Source organism: Oncorhynchus clarkii, chromosome 4 (genome assembly GCF_045791955.1).
Source record: "Oncorhynchus clarkii lewisi isolate Uvic-CL-2024 chromosome 4, UVic_Ocla_1.0, whole genome shotgun sequence".
Classification (NCBI taxonomy): Eukaryota; Metazoa; Chordata; class Actinopteri; order Salmoniformes; family Salmonidae; genus Oncorhynchus; species Oncorhynchus clarkii.
In genome coordinates this window covers 9,617,691-9,637,385 of record NC_092150.1, presented here as the reverse complement: position 1 = coordinate 9,637,385, position 19,695 = coordinate 9,617,691, and the positions used below count along the sequence as shown (strand labels likewise).

The 19,695-nt window shown below is 44.7% G+C and overlaps 1 protein-coding gene across 1 annotated transcript; it reads left to right on the top strand.

Annotated features, from left to right (window-relative positions):
• The first annotated feature begins 142 nt into the window (after window positions 1-142).
• Window positions 143-17,867, top strand: LOC139406382 (apoptosis inhibitor 5). The gene is made up of 14 exons (XM_071148919.1): window positions 143-463; window positions 1,278-1,439; window positions 1,628-1,721; window positions 6,275-6,340; window positions 7,205-7,356; window positions 7,775-7,981; window positions 8,580-8,684; window positions 8,797-8,886; window positions 9,808-9,992; window positions 13,986-14,079; window positions 14,239-14,295; window positions 14,433-14,512; window positions 14,898-15,043; window positions 16,088-17,867. The coding sequence occupies exons 1-14, from the start codon at window positions 389-391 to the stop codon at window positions 16,156-16,158; spliced, it is 1,584 nt and encodes a 527-aa protein (XP_071005020.1). The 5' UTR covers window positions 143-388; the 3' UTR covers window positions 16,159-17,867.
• The last annotated feature ends 1,828 nt before the right edge of the window (window positions 17,868-19,695 follow it).

Sequence of the window (19,695 nt, the reverse complement as noted above, 5' to 3'; positions counted from 1 at the left end):
TGTGCGTTTGCCATCACTGTTATCAAATATATAACTTCACTCGGACAGTGTAAATTACAGTATTGTTGGGAAGATGAAGATGAGGAATCTTGTCCGCGCGTTCCAGAACGTTGGTGTACGTCCCTGAAGGAAGCGCATGCGCACTAATGTACTTCCTGATACTAATTGTCGTAGCAAGGCTAGTCGTGTACATTGTTGGAACGGACGACGGGGTTTCATTCGCAGCGTTCTAGAAATTTCCTCTCCCCATCCCCTTGTCCAATACACAGCGCGTAATATTGTCTATGTTTTTGGAGAAATTCTGTACTCAAAGGGAAGAATTTAAAGTCATATCGGTGGAATATTGTTTGTGTTCTCATCTCGACAACACGCAGTTGGACGCACTCTGATGGCGGTCACTATCGAGGAGCTGTATCGTAACTATGGGATTCTTGCTGATGCCAAGCCGGAGGATCTGAGCCAGGTATGCAGGAGATGGAGAACTACTTATCTAAGTAATTTAAGTATCTTCCAGAATAGCGCCATTTTTTTTATTCTTCAAATAAGTTACAGCAGTGGAAGCCAGAGGTGAAAGTTAGGCCGAACCACACACATTGGTAAAGTATAGTAACTAGCTAGTTAGCATCTCATGTTAAACTAACGTTAGCTTGCTAGCAAGCTAAAATGGGCCTAATTTGTTAGCTAATCCTGTTTCACTTGATTTACCCGGCGTTTGTATCGTAGCTTTCCAGGTAACTCATGGAACTAATTTACATTTATAGCAAGCAAGTTAACTAGTTAGTTACTTACTTGACGATGTTTTATAATACATTTTAGTTGGCTTAGCGAAGTCAAAACAGAGAACACAGACCGCTAGCTAGCTTCATACTAGCCAATTGATTTGACCTGACCCCTATCCCACTAGCTAAATAGCGGATAGCTAGCTAACGTTAATTGTCTAAGATGGGTTATTGATTGCCTTGCACAGCTCCTGATAAAAAGTAATTGAGCCATGGCATGACTTATAACTTGTCATGCTGGTTAGATTTACAATGTAAAAATCAAAGGCGCTCTCTTACTATAGTGTTGTTAGCTAGGTAGCTACTACTACTGACAACTTGCTAGTATAATGCCAAGGGATTAAAGTATTGCATGCTTGTTGGGCAGAAGTCTCATCTCTAGTCTAATCAGTATTTTGACCAACACTAAACTGGAAGCTTTTGCATTCATGTTTGACAGTGATGGGCCTAATATTACAAACGTGTTAATGTATCAAATTGTTTGGATCTGTCCTCCAGCACAAAGATGCCTATCAGGTGATCCTTGATGGCGTGAAAGGGGGTCCTAAAGAGAAGCGCTTGGCAGCACAGTTCATTCCCAAATTCTTCAGCAGTTTCCCAGAGCTGGCGGATGCAGCAATCAACGCTCAGCTTGACCTGTGTGAGGATGAAGACGTCTCGGTAAGGATTTTATCCCTGTGGCACTATCATATCCATTTGGGTAATTCCATTGTGCCGAGTGGAGAAGAAAAAAAGTTTGATTTTAACCAATCAATTTAAATGAGTAGCTGTATATCTAATGCCTGGTTACAGTAGTCCTACTACTCTGTTGCTTACCGGTTGTCGGTTCTTCGTCTTTCCTCCTGTAGATTCGGAGGCAGGCCATCAAAGAGCTCCCCCGTTTCGCAGCCGGGGAGAACATCGTCAGGGTAGCAGATATCCTCACCCAGCTTCTCCAGACAGGTACAGTACTCTTAAGCTAACCCTCCTAGACATTTTCACATGTAACTAACTTAGTGTTGTTGTGATACAAACATTTTAATTTTGATACCAGGCCAAATATCGCTTTTACCACAGAGGGGGGAGTGACCTAGTGGAATATACATGCATAATGATCTGCGTGTCATTCTGGCAGTAAGGGGAAATACTGCATGAAACCTTCTTTATTCTTCACTTCATAAACACACATCTAATACTTCATAAACACACATCTAATACTTCATAAACACACATCTAATACTTCATAAACACACATCTAATACTTCATAAACACACATCTAATACTTCATAAACACACACACTACTCTCTCTCTCTCCCACAAACACACATCTCCCTCCCTTCATCACACTCTGTTTCCGTCTCTCTCATAAATACACTGCTCCCGGCCTCCCGGGTGGCGCAGTGGTTAAGGGCGCTGTACTGCAGCACCAGCTGTGCCACCAGAGAATCTGGGTTCGTGCCCAGGCTCTGTTGTAACCGGCCGCGCCCGGGAGGTCCGTGGGGCGACGCACAATTGGCCTAGCGTCGTGAGGGTTTGGCCGGTAGGGATGTACTTGTCTCATCGCGCACCAGCGACTCCTGTGGCGGGCCGGGCGCAGTGCGCCAGGTGCACAGTGTTTCCTCCGACACATTGGTGCGGCTGGCTTCCGGGTTGGATGCGCGCTGTGTTAAGAAGCAGTGCGGCTTGGTTGGGTTGTGTATCGGAGGACGCGTGACTTTCAACCTTCGTCTCTCCCGAGCCTGTACGGGAGTTGTAGCGATGAGACAAGATAGTAGCTACTAAACAATTGGATACCACGAAATTGGGGTGAAAAGGGGGTAAAAAGTATATTAAATACACTGCTCCCAACTTTTAAAATGTTAGGCACCAAACGGAATTGAAGTAACACCAGAAGGAGAATGGTTTTTAATATAGTTTAGACCTACATGAATCCTTCCTTTTTTTTTTTAGAAGCACATGTCATGAGTAGCAGACCCTTTTCCTTTATTCCTGGGCCAATCAAATTAGCCTAGACATACTGTCAAGTTACCGGGTTGTTAGCTAGCTAGGTAACATGACTGAACAACATTGTTTGTTATCAAACCAATAATTGGTTACCCCGGATTAGTTTAAGACATGGTTTGTGAAATTATACAAAGTATTATAGAAAGTAATACTTCAAATATTCTTGATTTAAAAAAAATAGTTAATAAAAAGATGCGTAACAGACAGTGCAAGGAGGAAATAATTTTAAATACATTTATAATACGGGGATAAAACTGTCAAAGGAATCTCGTAGAAAGAAAAAAAGGTGTCTCTGGTAATATGGGTCATAATTTTACCCGTTTTAGGCTTGTGCTCAGTTGACACGGGAGGCTGCGTTACAGCTAACTTGCAGTCTACTCAGACTGGCCTGTGCCCATAGTTATAACAGGCAATGAAATTATATAATGTATCAACTTTGCCCGAGCTACTCCGATGTAACAAATATAAGAGAACTCAAGGACTGCAGTGATGCATTGTTGTCTCTACCTTCTTTCCCTTTGTGCTGTTGTCCGTGCCCAATGTTGTCATGTGTTGCTGCCATGCTATGTTGTCATGTGTTGCTGCCATGCTATGTTGTCATGTGTTGCTGCCATGCTATGTTGTCATGTGTTGCTGCCATGCTATGTTGTCATGTGTTGCTGCCATGCTATGTTGTCATGTGTTGCTGCCATGCTATGTTGTCATGTGTTGCTGCCATGCTATGTTGTCATGTGTTGCTGCCATGCTATGTTGTCATGTGTTGCTGCCATGCTATGTTGTCATGTGTTGCTGCCATGCTGTGTTGTCATGTGTTGCTGCTGTGTTGTCATGTGTTGCTGCCATGCTATGTTGTCATGTGTTGCTGCCATGCTATGTTGTCATGTGTTGCTGCTGTGTTGTCATGTGTTGCTGCTGTGTTGTCATGTGTTGCTGGCATGCTATGTTGTCATGTGTTGCTGCCATGCTATGTTGTCATGTGTTGCTGCCATGCTATGTTGTCATGTGTTGCTGCCATGCTATGTTGTCATGTGTTGCTGCCATGCTATGTTGTCATGTGTTGCTGCCATGCTATGTTGTCATGTGTTGCTGCCATGCTATGTTGTCATGTGTTGCTGCCATGCTATGTTGTCATGTGTTGCTGCCATGCTATGTTATGTGTTGCTGCCATGCTATGTTGTCATGTGTTGCTGCCATGCTATGTTGTCATGTGTTGCTGCCATGCTATGTTGTCATGTGTTGCTGCCATGCTGTGTTGTCATGTGTTGCTGCTGTGTTGTCATGTGTTGCTGCCATGCTATGTTGTCATGTGTTGCTGCTGTGTTGTCATGTGTTGCTGGCATGCTATGTTGTCATGTGTTGCTGCCATGCTATGTTGTCATGTGTTGCTGCCATGCTATGTTGTCATGTGTTGCTGCCATGCTATGTTGTCATGTGTTGCTGCCATGCTATGTTGTCATGTGTTGCTGCCATGCTATGTTGTCATGTGTTGCTGCCATGCTATGTTGTCATGTGTTGCTGCCATGCTGTGTTGTCATGTGTTGCTGCTGTGTTGTCATGTGTTGCTGCTGTGTTGTCATGTGTTGCTGCCATGCTATGTTGTCATGTGTTGCTGCTGTGTTGTCATGTGTTGCTGCTGTGTTGTCATGTGTTGCTGCCATGCTATGTTGTCATGTGTTGCTGCCATGCTATGTTGTCATGTGTTGCTGCCATGCTATGTTGTCATGTGTTGCTGCCATGCTATGTTGTCATGTGTTGCTGCCATGCTATGTTGTCATGTGTTGCTGCCATGCTATGTTGTCATGTGTTGCTGCCATGCTATGTTGTCATGTGTTGCTGCCATGCTATGTTGTCATGTGTTGCTGCCATGCTATGTTGTCATGTGTTGCTGCCATGCTATGTTGTCATGTGTTGCTGCCATGCTATGTTGTCATGTGTTGCTGCCATGCTGTGTTGTCATGTGTTGCTGCCATGCTGTGTTGTCATGTGTTGCTGCCATGCTATGTTGTCATGTGTTGCTGCCATGCTATGTTGTCATGTGTTGCTGCTGTGTTGTCATGTGTTGCTGGCATGCTATGTTGTCATGTGTTGCTGCCATGCTGTGTTGTCATGTGTTGCTGCTGTGTTGTCATGTGTTGCTGCCATGCTGTGTTGTTGTCTTATGTCCCTCTTAATGTAGTGTTGTGATGTGTGTTTTGTCATGTTATTTTTTTTAAACAAAAATGTATCCCCATCTCCGCAGGAGGCCTTTTGGTGGACTGTCATTGTAAATTGGAATTTGTTCTTACCTGATTCGTCTGGTTAAATGCATTTAAAAAATCCCACTTGCCATCACGGCTAAATTTCATTTTAAAAACTGAGGAATAGAGGAATAGATCAAATTGTATTTGTCACAGGCCCCGAATACAGCAGGTATACCTTACAGTGAAGTGCTGAATACAACAGGTGTAGTAGACCTCACAGTGAAGTGCTGAATACAACAGGTGTAGTAGACCTCACAGTGAAGTGCTGAATACAACAGGTGTAGTAGACCTCACAGTGAAATGCTGAATACAACAGGTGTAGTAGACCTCACAGTGAAATGCTGAATACAACAGGTGTAGTAGACCTCAGTGAAATGCTTACTTATGAGCCCCTAACCAACAATGCAGTTTAAGAAAAAATAGGAATAAGAAATGAAAGTAACAAGTAATTAAAGAGCAGCAGTACAATTGCAAGACTATATACAGGGAAAGCCCAGAGAGAAGCAGGCGAGTGAGGGGTGGACGGAGGGCGAGAAGCAGGCGAGTGAGGGGTGGACGGAGGGCGAGAAGCGGGCGAGTGAGGGGTGGACGGAGGGCGAGAAGCGGGCGAGTGAGGGGTGGACGGAGGGCGAGAAGCAGGCGAGTGAGGGGTGGACGGAGGGCGAGAAGCAGGCGAGTGAGGGGTGGACGGAGGGAGAGAAGCAGGCGAGTGAGGGGTGGACGGAGGGCGAGAAGCAGGCGAGTGAGGGGTGGACGGAGGGAGAGAAGCAGGCAGGTGAGGGGTGGAGGGAGAGAAGCAGGCGAGTGAGGGGTGGACGGAGGGAGAGAAGCAGGCGAGTGAGGGGTGGACGGAGGGAGAGAAGCAGGCGAGTGAGGGGTGGACGGAGGGAGAGAAGCAGGCGGGTGAGGTGGATGTTATTGAATTCAACTGAATTTATTAACATTTTATAACAAGTGCAAGCAGGTTCTTTAGATCGGTAGAGCTGAAAATAATCGGTAGTATCATATGAAACGTTACTGCGTTATTCTAAAACTGTTGGTATTGGGATGTTTTGGTAATGTACAGTTACCATGGGAATGTTACCGGTATACCGAGCAACACTCGTACCTTGTATCAAACCTATGTAGCACGTGCCCTGTTGAGGGGAAATGTTTGTACTCTCCTGGGAGTGGACATTATGTATACCATGGTGTTTGGGTCGGTGTCAATAGGATATATGGGAAGCTGTTGGACCAATATTTATACTCTCTTCTACGTTGTTGTTTACAGAAGATTCGGCCGAATTCAACCAAGTGAACACGGCTCTGGTCTCCATCTTCAAGATGGACGCGAAGGGTAAGTGTCCATTTTTTTTAAACATTTCAATTATATATATACTTTTTCTCATGTATGGGTAGGTTTTCAATTGTGAGATGACGGACAACTTCACGAGTCAACAGGCAGGATGCAGTGCCTCGTGCTCTTGTATACACTAGTGAAAAGGCAGGATGCAGTGCCTCGTGCTCTTGTATACACTAGTGATCAGGCAGGGCGCCCTGCCTCGTGCTCTTGTATACACTAGTGATCAGGCAGGGCGCCCTGCCTCGTGCTCTTGTATACACTAGTGATCAGGCAGGGCGCCCTGCCTCGTGCTCTTGTATACACTAGTGATCAGGCAGGGCGCCCTGCCTCGTGCTCTTGTATACACTAGTGAACAGGCAGGGCGCCCTGCCTCGTGCTCTTGTATACACTAGTGATCAGGCAGGGCGCCCTGCCTCGTGCTCTTGTATACACTAGTGATCAGGCAGGGCGCCCTGCCTCGTGCTCTTGTATTCGTGCAATGCTCTAAAAAGAAAAGAGTAGTTCAAAGGAAATGTTTTTTTCCAGGTGTTTTCATACCTGACTGTATTCCATGCCGTCTGTTGTGTAGAACTCTGAAACAACGCGTTAGTAAACATGAAGCAGGCCTTACATTAACCATCCTAGTTAGTGGGTAGTCCTAGTTAGTGGGTAGTCCTAGTTAGTGGGTAGTCCTAGTTAGTGGGTAGTCCTAGTTAGTGGGTAGTCCTAGTTAGTGGGTAGTCCTAGTTAGTTGAGGTGAGCATAACATGGATATAATACCCTTTTCTTTGTCTCGAGCTCCCCCTCCCAGAGGCAGGACTTCTGCATAGCCTCTATGTCCTGTGGATAACCAACCTGCATTTCTCTATTCTGTCTCAGCTACACTAGGAGGTCTGTTCTCTCAGATCCTGCAGGGGGAGGACATAGTAAGGGAGAGGGCCATCAAGTTCCTCTCCATCAAGCTGAAGACCATGCCTGAGGACGCCATGACCAAGGAGGTGGAGGACTACATCTTCACCGAGACAAAGAAGGTCTGTTCCATAGCGCTCTGCTCTGGTAGCAACGATCCGTGTGGTGAACTAACTCACTGCTTGGGGCTGGTTAGTAGAGCTCTTTGTGAGAGGGCTTGGATAGATTAGAATGTGTTTTTATTACTATTAATTGACAAACTGAATACAAGAGCTCCGTAGGAGGGATCTGTCACCTAGTTGGAGGTAGGATATATTTGTAACTGGTGACCTGTGGGTCACGGTGACTCCTGGGTCATTTTCATTAGAGCACATCGTAGCAAAATGTCTTCAAAGCAAAAAATTACTTTCTTGTTGTGCAAGTCCTGGTAGTCCCTCCCAGTTTTAGTCAGTTTTCTTCTGTTTTGTGCCTACTGAACACGACCCAGCCCTGTGTCCCACGTTGACCCTGTGTCCCACGTTGACCCTGTTCCAACCCCAGGTGCTGGAGGACGTGACTGGGGAAGAGTTTGTGCTGCTGATGCGGATCCTGATGGTGCTGAAGGGCCTGCAGACGATGAGTGGACGGCAGCAGCTGGTGGAGCTGGTGGTGGAGCAGGCCTTTCTGGAGCAGGCCCTGAACCCCGCTGACCCTGACACTGTGGACCGCCTGCTGCAGTGCACGCGCCAGGCCCTGCCCCTCTTCTCTGTGAGTGATACACACACACACTATAACACACACACACAGGCCATAATAATATACTCCACCTCTTCTCTGTGAGTGATACACACACACACACACAGGCCATAATAATATACTCCACCTCTTCTCTGTGAGTGATACACACACACACACACAGGCCATAATAATATACTCTACCTCTTCTCTGTGAGTGACACGCAGACATTCTGACATACTATACTCCACTTAGTGTCTTCCAGTACAGTGAGTTCATAGTCATTTTTGTGTGTCCCCTGTGGGACTTGAACCTGCGACCTTGGCTTTGCTAGTGCCACACTCTTACCAACTGAAGCAACTGCTTATCTCCCACTCACAACACACACAGTATCACCAAACACACTGGGGGAAATGTTGTTTTACAATGCTTACTATCACCATATACACACACGCACTGTAATTGTTTGCAAAATGCTAATAGTATTTTTGCCTTTACGTCTCATTTTTACTTATTTTCTATTTATGCGTGTTTGTTCAAGCTTCTGACCTCCCCCTAAAACAAATGTTCCTCAGAGACAAATTAACTTGAACTTCTTGAGCTTGAAACTCATTATTTTTACACTTCCAGAAAAATGTCCATTCCACCCGCTTCGTCACTTACTTCTGTGACCACGTCCTGCCCAACCTCAGCTCCCTGACCAGTCCCGTGGCAGAGCTGGACATTCAGCTGGAGGTCAGTTACCACCCTCCCCTGTACCAACAGTACAAAGTTCAGGCAACTAGTCCTCCATGTTGGCTCCAACATGCCGGGGACAATAGCATTGATATGTGGTGTGTGTGTGTAGGTGTTGAAGCTGCTTGCTGAGATGAGTCCATTCTGTGGAGACATGGAGAAGGTGGAGACCAACCTCACCATGCTGTTTGAGAAGCTGCTGGTAAGTAACAGCCTAGCGCAGCTCAGCCTTCTCATGAGGTTAGGAGTGCTTTCACCATACTGGTATCTCTCTGGATATCTTCTAATGGGGTTATGAGAGTTTTCACCAGACTGCATATCGCTATATCTAGTTGTTGATTTTGGACCAGCTTATGTAACGGTCTGGTTTATCAGACTGGTAAAAGGCCAATGGACCAAACAGACCGTGCCAAGGTATGAGGCTGATGTTGGTTATGGCGTGTTTTGCCCTTAACTGGTCCGGACTGGTGGAAGGCTAACTGGTCCGGACTGGTGGAAGGCTAACTGGTCCGGACTGGTGAAAGGCTAACTGGTCCGGACTGGTGGAAGGCTAACTGGTCCGGACTGGTGGAAGGCTAACTGGTCCGGACTGGTGGAAGGCTAACTGGTCCGGACTGGTGGAAGGCTAACTGGTCCGGACTGGTGGAAGGCTAACTGGTCCGGACTGGTGGAAGGCTAACTGGTCCGGACCGGTAGGAGGGCTAACTGGTCCGGACCGGTAGGAGGGCTAACTGGTCCGGACCGGTAGGAGGGCTAACTGGTCCGGACCGGTAGGAGGGCTAACTGGTCCGGACCGGTAGGAGGGCTAACTGGTCCGGACCGGTAGGAGGGCTAACTGGTCCGGACCGGTAGGAGGGCTAACTGGTCCGGACCGGTAGGAGGGCTAACTGGTCCGGACCGGTAGGAGGGCTAACTGGTCCGGACCGGTAGGAGGGCTAACTGGTCCGGACCGGTAGGAGGGCTAACTGGTCCGGACCGGTAGGAGGGCTAACTGGTCCGGACCGGTAGGAGGGCTAACTGGTCCGGACCGGTAGGAGGGCTAACTGGTCCGGACCGGTAGGAGGGCTAACTGGTCCGGACCGGTAGGAGGGCTAACTGGTCCACCCTTCCTCCCTGTGTCTAGGAGTTCATGCCGCTGCCTCCAGAGGCGGAGGGTGAGAAAGGCGAGAACACACTGAGCGACGAGCCCAAGCTGCAGTTCAGCTACGTGGAGTGTCTCCTCTTCAGCTTCCACCAGCTGGGCAAAAAGCTCCCCGATTTCCTCATTGACAAGATCAATGCAGAGCGCCTCAAAGACTTCAAGATCAGGTAGAGGAGGGTTTGCCCCGTAATGTTTTTGGCAACGTTCGCTTGTCTTTTTGAAAAGTGTTGTGGCATTTACATTTATTTTGGTCCCCATTTTCATCAGTCATCTGCGTTTTGACAATGTTTCTGTTTAATTTCTATCAGTCTACTGTAGCGTGTAGATGCCAGTAATGTTAGTGATTGTTTACCGAGTCATAGTTTTATTTGTATTTTTAAAAAAAAATGTATTTTAAGTCAGTCTAGTACCCTTTTGCATACAGACTTTACTGAATGTTGCCAGTCATTTTTATCTGGCCATGTTTTTTAGAACCTAGTTCATACAGTCCTGTTTTGACCACATTCCTTTCTGGATAAGTCTTTTCTACAGGCCGTTCAGTGTGGGAGTAGATGTGGGTGGGCGTCGTATTTGAATTAATCCGTTGGAATAACACCCATCACAAAAACATTCACTATTAGATCGTTTTTGGTAGGTCCTAAAACACAAAACGAATAATGTATTTTCAAAAGATTAGAATAAGAGGTCGACCGATTATGATTTTTCGACGCCGATACCGATTATTGGAGGACCCCAAAAAAGCCGATACTGATTAATCGGGCAATTTTGGGGGGGGGAATAATTTTTTTAATGTTATTTATTTGTAATAATGACAATTGCAACAATACTGAATGAACACTTATTTTAACTTAATATAATACAAATAAATAATGAAACTTGTTCAATTTGGTTTAAATAATGCAAAAACAAAGTGTTGGAGAAGAAAGTAAAAGTGCAATATGTGCTATGTAAGAAAGCTAACGTTTAAGTTCCTTGCTCAGAACATGAGAACATATGAAAGCTGGTGGTTCCTTTTAACATGAGTCTTCAATATTCCCAGGTAAGAAGTTTTAGGTTGTAGGTTATTATAGGAATTATAGGACCATTTCTCTCTATACGATTTGTATTTCATTCACCTTTGACTATTGGATGTTCTTATAGGCACTATAGTATTGCCAGTGTAACAGTATAGCTTCCGTCCCTCTCCTTGCCCATACCTCTCCTTGCCCATAGGAACACATTGACAACAGCCAACCTCGAATCAGCGTTACCCATGCAGAGCAAGGGGAACAACTACTCCAAATCTCAGAGCGAGTGACGTTTGAAACGCTATTAGCGCTCACCCCGCTAACTAGCTAGCCATTTCACATTGGCTACACCAGCCTCATCTCGGGAGTTGATAGGCTTGAAGTCATAAACAGCGCAATGCTTGACGTACAACGAAGAGCTGCTGGCAAAACGCACAAAAGTCCTGTTTGAATGCTTACGAGCCTGCTGCTGCCTACCACCGCTCAGTCAGATACTTGTATGCTTGTATGCTCGGTCAGATTATATGCAACTCAGGACACGCTAGATAATATCTAGTAATATCATCAACCATGTGTAGTTAACTAGTGATTATGATTGATTGTTTTTATAAGATAAGTTTAATGCTAGCTAGCAATTTACCTTGGCTTACTGCATTTGTGTAATAGACTCCTTGTGGAGTGCAACGAGAGGCAGGTGGTTATAGCGTTGGATGAGTTAACTGTAAGGTTGCAAGATTGGGTCCCCTGAACTGACGAGGTGAAAATCTGTCTTTCTGCCCCTGAACAAGGCAGTTAACCCACCGTTCCTAGGCCGTCATTGAAAATAAGAATGTGTTCTTAACTGACTTGCCTGGTTAAATAAAGATTAAATAAACAAAAATGCAGATTTCCGATTATGAAAGCTTGAAATCGGCCCTAATTAATCGGCCATTCCGATTTAATCGGTCAACCTCTAATTAGAATGGCATATTTTGAGTTGAATGATGTTACTAGTCTGTGCCGCCTATATGGCTGAGCCGTTCACATGAAATCAATAGGTGTTTATTGATGATTCAACAAACTAGGCCTACTTGGGCTACCCTGACTACAGTCGACACACATCATACAGTGAGCTCAAAGCATTGGGACAGTGACACATTTAGTTGTTTTGGCTCTGTACTTCCAGCACTTTGGATTTCAAATTAAATGAATTGTCTTTATCTGAATTGTCTTTATCTGAGTCCAGAGGATAAACAGAATTGTTCCAGGAGACTGTAGGTGATTTACAGTAATAGACCATGAAGAAATGTCGGAAAAATGGAATTCTAAATACAAGCGTATTTTAATTACGCTGTAAAATGAATGGATAGACGTACAAGGCATCAACTTAAGTTACAAATCAAGCATTATTCTAATCATTTGAGTTGTTTGGCTTCCACGTCTGAGTTGTTGACCACTAGCGTTACTTTAAAGTTAACCTCCAATCTGAATAAGGGACCAAATAGTTAACTTGTGTATTAAAGTAGTCAAGTTAACTGGCCCCAATATTTTTGTTCCTTTAAAATGGGTGGGATGATATGTACACAAAGTTCTGTAATTTCTAAACGGTTCACCTGATATGGATGAAAATACCCTCACTGTCCCGATTGGAGCTCATTGTATTTTTATAGTAGGCTAAGAATATAATGAAATATAACAGAATAAATGACACACACAATAATATATTTTTCCTGCATGGCAACGTGTGAAACTGCCGTCCATATAAATAAAGAGCCCATGGCAAGTCCATGATTTTTTCAATTCAATTTTTATCCTCTTTTGCTCTTTCCTAACCTCTCTGTTTTGTTAGGGAGCTGGGGTAGGGTCTCACGTTGAGTATCTTCATTATTTATACCCGTAGAAAATAATAGCGTTCTATAGTTTCAAAATCATTTGAGTCTCGTGTTCAAATTTCACATTCTCCGTTGGGCTTTTGGAGTTGCATTTATGCAATTGAGCAAAAATAATAGACGTTTACCTGATTTAGGCTACATAAAAGCATGCTAAATGTTTCTGAGCAGTGATAATCACCTGATTTAGGCTACATTATAGCATGCTAAATGTTTCTGAGCAGCGATAGATGGAGCTGTCCCACCTCTACTTATTTAGAATTAACCTAATATACAGACAGATTCAGTGAAACAAAATCACTTTAAGGCGAGTCACATGTTGGTTGGGAGTAGGCCTAGGCTACGAAGCGACAGTGAGTGAAGAGCAAAATAATCTGTTAGTTAAACTACATAACATGCTGGCAAAATGTTCTGATCAATGCAAAATAATGAGCCAACTAGACAAGATAATCGTGAGCAGCACTCGCCTCAACTTAGCTAACATTTCCACAGCCTAACCAATATCCAAACGGCGATTCGGTGAAAAGAAAAGAATATTCACGTTTGTCTCAAAACAGTGCGAAACGGTGCTGAAATAGTGACTCCACACAGTTAGGTTAATGCTTTGAATAGTTTATAACAATTGAAATTGTTTTGTAAAAATGTTACCTTTATTTAACCAGGCAAGTCAGTTAAGAACAAATTCTTATTTTCAATGACGGCCTAGGAACAGTGGGTTAACTGCCTGTTCAGGGGCAGAACGACAGATTTGTACCTTGTCAGCTCGCGGGTTTGAACTTGCAACCTTCCGGTTACTAGTCCAACGCTCTAACCACTAGGCTACCCTGCCGCCCCTGCCGACTTTGGGAGTTTCAGTAAGCAACAATTTGATGCCTTCAATTGCATTAGCCTATTTTATTTCCATATTTTCTTTGTCATTCAGTGATATTTATTCCCACTGTAAGTCTTTATGGATCCATCCAGTTGTGGTTGAGGAAACAACAGTGTGTGTGTGTGTGGTGGGCAGCGCGACGAGATGGATGAAGTGACATGCCTCGCAAAGTTTACAACTGCCAGGATGATAATAGTTAGCTGCCTAGCAACCACCAAGAGCGTGCCAATACCGCCTCAGCATTACTTCTACAGTTCATACTCGGCCGTACGCAGAACTTTCCAGAGATCATTACTAGGTCGGTTGGCGGAAATATATAACTAAAAGTTGGTGGGATGCTGAAGATGGTGAGGAAAAATGTCTTGGTTTGAAAGGTGTATAAACCCAAGTTTGTTTTTTCTCTCCTGCCTCCAGATTACAGTACTTCGCCAGAGGGCTGCAGGTGTACATTCGCCAGCTGCGAGTGGCCCTGCAAGGCAAGACTGGAGACGCACTGAAGACCGAAGAGGTAGCTATGTATCATGGCTGTTGTTTTGGTCTCCAATGATAAGTCACTTGTTTTGTTTCTTCTTGACAAGCCTCACAGTTGTTCTGATTTCAATGAAGCGCCGTAGACCGTTTTCTATTGTGAGTATTCCCTGATGGTTATATTGTCTTTCCATCTCAGAACAAGATCAAAGTGGTGGCTCTGAAGATCACCAACAACATCAACGTTCTGATCAAGGTGAGGTGTTCGAAACACTTGGTCGACCCTGAAACGCACTTGGTCAACCCTGAAACGCTCTTGGTCGACCCTGAAACGCACTTGGTCGACCCTGAAACACTAGCTGACATTCTCATTACTGTTCCCTTTCTCTGCAGGATCTCTTCCACAACCCGCCGTCGTACAAGAGCACAGTCACGCTGTCCTGGAAGCCTGTCCAGAAGGCTGAGGCTGTAGCGTAAGCCTCTTTCAATGTTGTCACGGGGAATCTGGTGACCCAGAATATTGGGTTTCTGACGAGGTGTTCTTTAACAGTCTTAAAGATGCATTACGCTGTCAAAAATCTAAATGGGTCAGATGTTTTCAGTTCTCCGAAAGTAGTCCGTCAGGGGGAGTTCAGTGCCAGGCTGTCTGTTTTGTAAATTGGAGTGTAATGTTCATTCATGGGATTCAGTCTCATCTCAACGGACCTGCCCATATCAATGACTGATGAATGGATTTGTAATGCATTATACAGGGACACTAGCAACTTGTTAGTGGCAAATCTTCAGATATAAAACACCATTAGATCAGGTCACCTGGGGTCATAACACTGTGACCTTTGCCCTCTTTGCCCACCACAGTCTGAAGCGCCCGTCCGGGGAGGATATGGGTGCAGGCAGTACCATGAAGAAGCAGCTGTCCCCCCCCCTGCCCCGGAGGGACGCACGGCAGATCTACAACCCCCCCAGTGGCAAGTACAGCGCCACCATCGGCAACTTCTCTAACGGTGAGGGTGGCGCTGGGGCGGCGAGGGTGGCACACTGAGCCATAGCTGGGTTTTAGGGGCACCGGGTGGAAGACAGGCGTTTCGCAGACATGTTTTCTTCTCATATTGTCTGACATTTTGTCTCTTCTACATAAGTAGAATGCTCTTGGTGTAACTTAGTCACTCTGGGTGAGATGATGTACTGACTGAACTGTGGTCATGTTTTGGGGGCCTACTGAGCCTCTCCACTTCCACCGTGTATTGTGCCACATACACCCTTTTTGGTTACTTGAGTGACCGAGGTGCACATGCTAATGATTTGATGCTAGAATGTACCGTGTTCATAGGATAGTTATAAACTGGGTCGTTTGAGGCCTGATTGGCTGACAGCCGTGGTATATCAGACTTTATAAACTGGGTTGTTCGAGGCTTGAATGCTGAATGACTGACAGCCATGGTATAACAGACCGTATACCACAGGTATGACAAAACATATTTTTACGGCTTTAATTATGTTGGTAACCTGTTTGTAATAGCAATAAGGCACCTCAGGTTTGTGTTATATGGCCAATATACCACGGCTAAGGGCTGTGTCCAGGCACTCCGCGATGCGTAGTGCTGAAGGACAACCTTAGCCGTAAGCAATAAGGCCCGAGGTGGTGTGGTATATGGCCAATATACCACGGCTAAGGTTGTACTTAATGCGGAGTGCCTGGACACAGCCCTTAGCCGTGGTATATTGGCCATATACCACAAACCCGAGGTGCCTTACTGCTTAATTAACCCAAATCAGGCATTGTTTTCAAGCTGAGCCCTCTGTTTCATGTGAGCAGTTGAGAAATCTGCAACTGAATGGGAGGGAATGTCTCCATATTACGATCCTTTTGAGCTATGAAACACATGAAGTAACACCGTTAGTTTTTCCTTTTATAGGCTGTTGGATCCCTTCAAAATAAGGCCCAGAGGTTATTCCTGGCCAGGTCTAACAGTCAGGAAAATCTCCTGGCCCTTATGATGATTGTTCATACTGATCCCCTGTCTGTTGTGCCCGTCTTGTGATTCCAGAGCAGCGCGGAGGCTTCAGGGGCGGCCGGGGAAGAGGATTCGGAGGCAGGGGCCGAGGCCGAATCTACTGAGTCCACCATCACACACACACTACACACACTGAACTGCAGCACATCAGGATCCCTGCCGTAACCAAGGGGGTCTCCATGACCACCGCTCCTCAACCTGTGTCCACTTGTTATTTTTCCTCCGCCTCCAAACACCTGTGCAAAGGAAGTTGTTGTTTTTTTGGTCGTTTCCTGCCCTCAGAGTAAATCCACTTCAAGGAGACTGGGATTTGGACTTTCCTACCTGACATTTCCACCCTCACACTCTTGCCTGGTGAAGCGATTGTTCAAGTAGATCCTTGTGGTTTTAGTTTTTTATTAGTATTTTTGTGGAACCAGAGACTGACAAGATGTACCTGATTTGATATTTTTGTCAGAAAAAAAAAAGTTTTATAAACTGTTGACAAATGCATTCTCTTTATTTCTTTTTAATTTTTTTCGAGTTTGGATTTGGATTGGCCTTCTCTCTTCGCTACTTTGTATGAATCGAAATGTTTTCCTCTGAATTTTTTTTATCAAACTTGAATTGATGTCTCCACCACCACGCCCTTTTGTTTGTGTAAAACCTTGTTAAAATAAGACAATTACATTGAAAACCAATGTATTCTGAATTTTTAGGTAGTAGGAAAAACTAGATTATTTCCTCTGCAAAACAGGCTGTGTGACGCCGAATAGATGATTATTAAAGTCAATTTGTTTTATTGGACATTGGGTGTCTTTTGAATCAGCCAAGGCAGATTTAGGACTTGGAAGTTTAATTTTAATTAACTCCCAAGTAACTTTTCTACTAAATTTAAATGAGTTTAGAGTCTCAATTTTGAGTTTTCCATTCATGTTTTGCATGCTTTTATTATTTTTTTATTAAATATTTCTCCCCGTGTTATTTAAAAACTTTTGGATTAAAAAAAGGTAATCAAATCTGATTGGCATACATGATCGAATAATTTCTGAGTATTTTTCTACCAAATGGTCCTTCAAAGCTTTTCCTCACTGTGCAGTATACAGAAGTTGACCTGTGTTGTAGGTTCTCTGCTTTATAGTTGGTGGTGTATCGTCTATATAGTCAATCAATGCAAAAGACAAAACGGACTCCTGGGGTGCATTCAGGTTGAAGGAAACATAGCATCTGTTGATTTGAACGCAACCGGTGCTGTTCTGAATGCCGCACCCCTCCACACGCGGGAGCAAACATACCTCCAAGCTTGTGGTATTTGGGACATATGTGATGTTTGGTATGTACTGTTATTAATTGTTGCTACAAAAAAAGACCAACTGAACACAACCCCCTGTTTTAGCTTGTATTGAGCTTCACTTGCTAGGAATTTGTTCATTTGATTTGATTTAACTTTTTTTTGTAAAAGAACTGGTGTTTTCTGAAGCCCAAGTGACCTTGCTGTCAAAGGAAGAGTAAGGTATCTTGAAGGAAATTACATCCCACTGTTTCCTGTAGATCTGAGAGGAATTAATATATATTCATGTTATGGTGGAATGCTTCGTCCTGCCTTGTGATTTGCTGGGTAGAAATATTAACATATTGCTTCCACCTAACCAATCCGCTCAGTTCCACAGCAGTGGAATTCAGCAGTGAAGTACTCCCTTTCACCCTCAGCACCACAGGAAGGAATGGCTTGACATGGTTTCTATAGAGATTTAATAATATTGGTGTGTTAAATGTATTTCATTTTCCTAGCTAAAATATTACTGGTGACCTTTTTATCTAAAGGTGACAAACATTTGTGCTTAGGTTGCTGATGATTCTGAAGCCTCTCAAGCTGCCTCCTAACCCTTTTCTTCAGCACCCTGGACAGGGTTTTGACTAGATACTATAGTATACAAAGTATGTCAGAATTTACTTTTCGTAGCAGGTTAGGAGAATTAACTAAATGGTTGGGGTTAAGGTTGGGGTTAGCTTCAAAGCAAAAACAATATCTGCTTTTTGACGTCTATTTGACCAACTGTAATCTATCCAGGCTTGGAGAGAATGACAGCAGCAAGGTGAAAATGGAAACTTTACAGAGGAAGAGATGAAACGGCTGTTGAAGAGGCCTCCACCGAACACATGGCAGCTGTTGGAGAGGCCTCCAACGAACAGCACAACATGGCAGCTGTTGGAGAGGCCTCCAGCGAACAGCACAACATGGCAGCTGTTGCAGAGGCCTCCAACGAACAGCAACAGAAAGACTAGCAGAATATATGGTAGACAGTCCAGTCATTATGTGTGTTTATGTCAGGAAAACATGACTGCTATATAGATTACTTACAATCGTTTGCATTTCTGTGTGTAGTCAGAGCGATGTGGGTCTTTTTAAACCCAAAGTGATAGAAGGACAAGTGGAAAAGGGCAGCATAGACACCTGTATGCTTCTCTCATCACTCCCTCCCTCTCGGTCTGTCCTGGACTCCTCCCCTCCACTTTTCACCTTCCCTCTCCCCCTCTGTTTAGTCCTGGCTCAGACCCTTTCATCAACTGGAGAGGGGAGGAAGGGAGAGCTAATTTTAGCTAAGGCCCTGCTATCTGGGATCCACATTTTATATTTTCCTTCTCCCCCCCTCTTCTCTAGTCCCCCTTCTCTTCTCTCTCCCTCTATTCTGTCCCTTCCTCCCCCCCCCCCCCCCTCTCTTCTCACTCTCCCTTGTCCCCCCCCCCCCCCCCCCCTCTTCTCCTGTCAGGTTTGCTTGGTGCTCTTTTTTCCCCCCTCTTTTGTCTCCCAAATGACACCCAGTTCCCTACATAATGGTCAGAAGTAGTGTTCTGTACAGGGAATAGGGTGCCATTTGGGATATATCCTGTCTCCATTCCTGCATCACCCCTTTCTTTCCCTCCAGCTCCCCCAGCGTCGGGACTGAGTGGGGAGAACTGCTTTGAAGTAGGGAGAGTAGAATCTGGCGCCCAATAATTGAAGGAGCTAAAAATAGCGGCTGCCTTGTTAAGAAAGCTCCTTTATTTTACACACCCGGATGGAGTGCCGACTCTCTAGCTCACGCATCGCACACATGCTGGCTCGGTTCGACACGCGCTCACAGTGGGAGCTACAGGTCTGCATGTGGGGACACGTGTGTTGGAGGAGGAGGAGGGGGGCGGTTCTTTCTCTCCCTCTCAAAATTCAGAATCGGGTGGTAGTTTCAATTCCTCACCTCTTTATCTGAATAGTTCGTTTTTCAGTGAATCGGAAGACGACTTGTAGGAAATGCCCGACAACGAACTGATGAACATCAATACCAAGGTGGTTTATTGTGTTCATATTGTCAAGGTGTGGTTTCTATTTTTTAGATTTCTCAATTGAGCTAATTACTTAATATCAAATGTATTATCTTATCAATCATAGCCTCCTGAATGAAGAACTTTCTTGTGATTGAAATCAAACTAGTGTTGGCCACCAGCTAGCTCTCTATTTTACATGCTGTATCAATTAGCCTGAGGACAAGATCAATTAGCCTGAGGACGAGGTTAAGATCAATTAGGCTGAGGATGAGGTTAAGATCAATTAGCCTGAGGACGAGGTTAAGATCAATTAGCCTGAGGACGAGGTTAAGATCAATTAGCCTGAGGAAGAGGTTAAG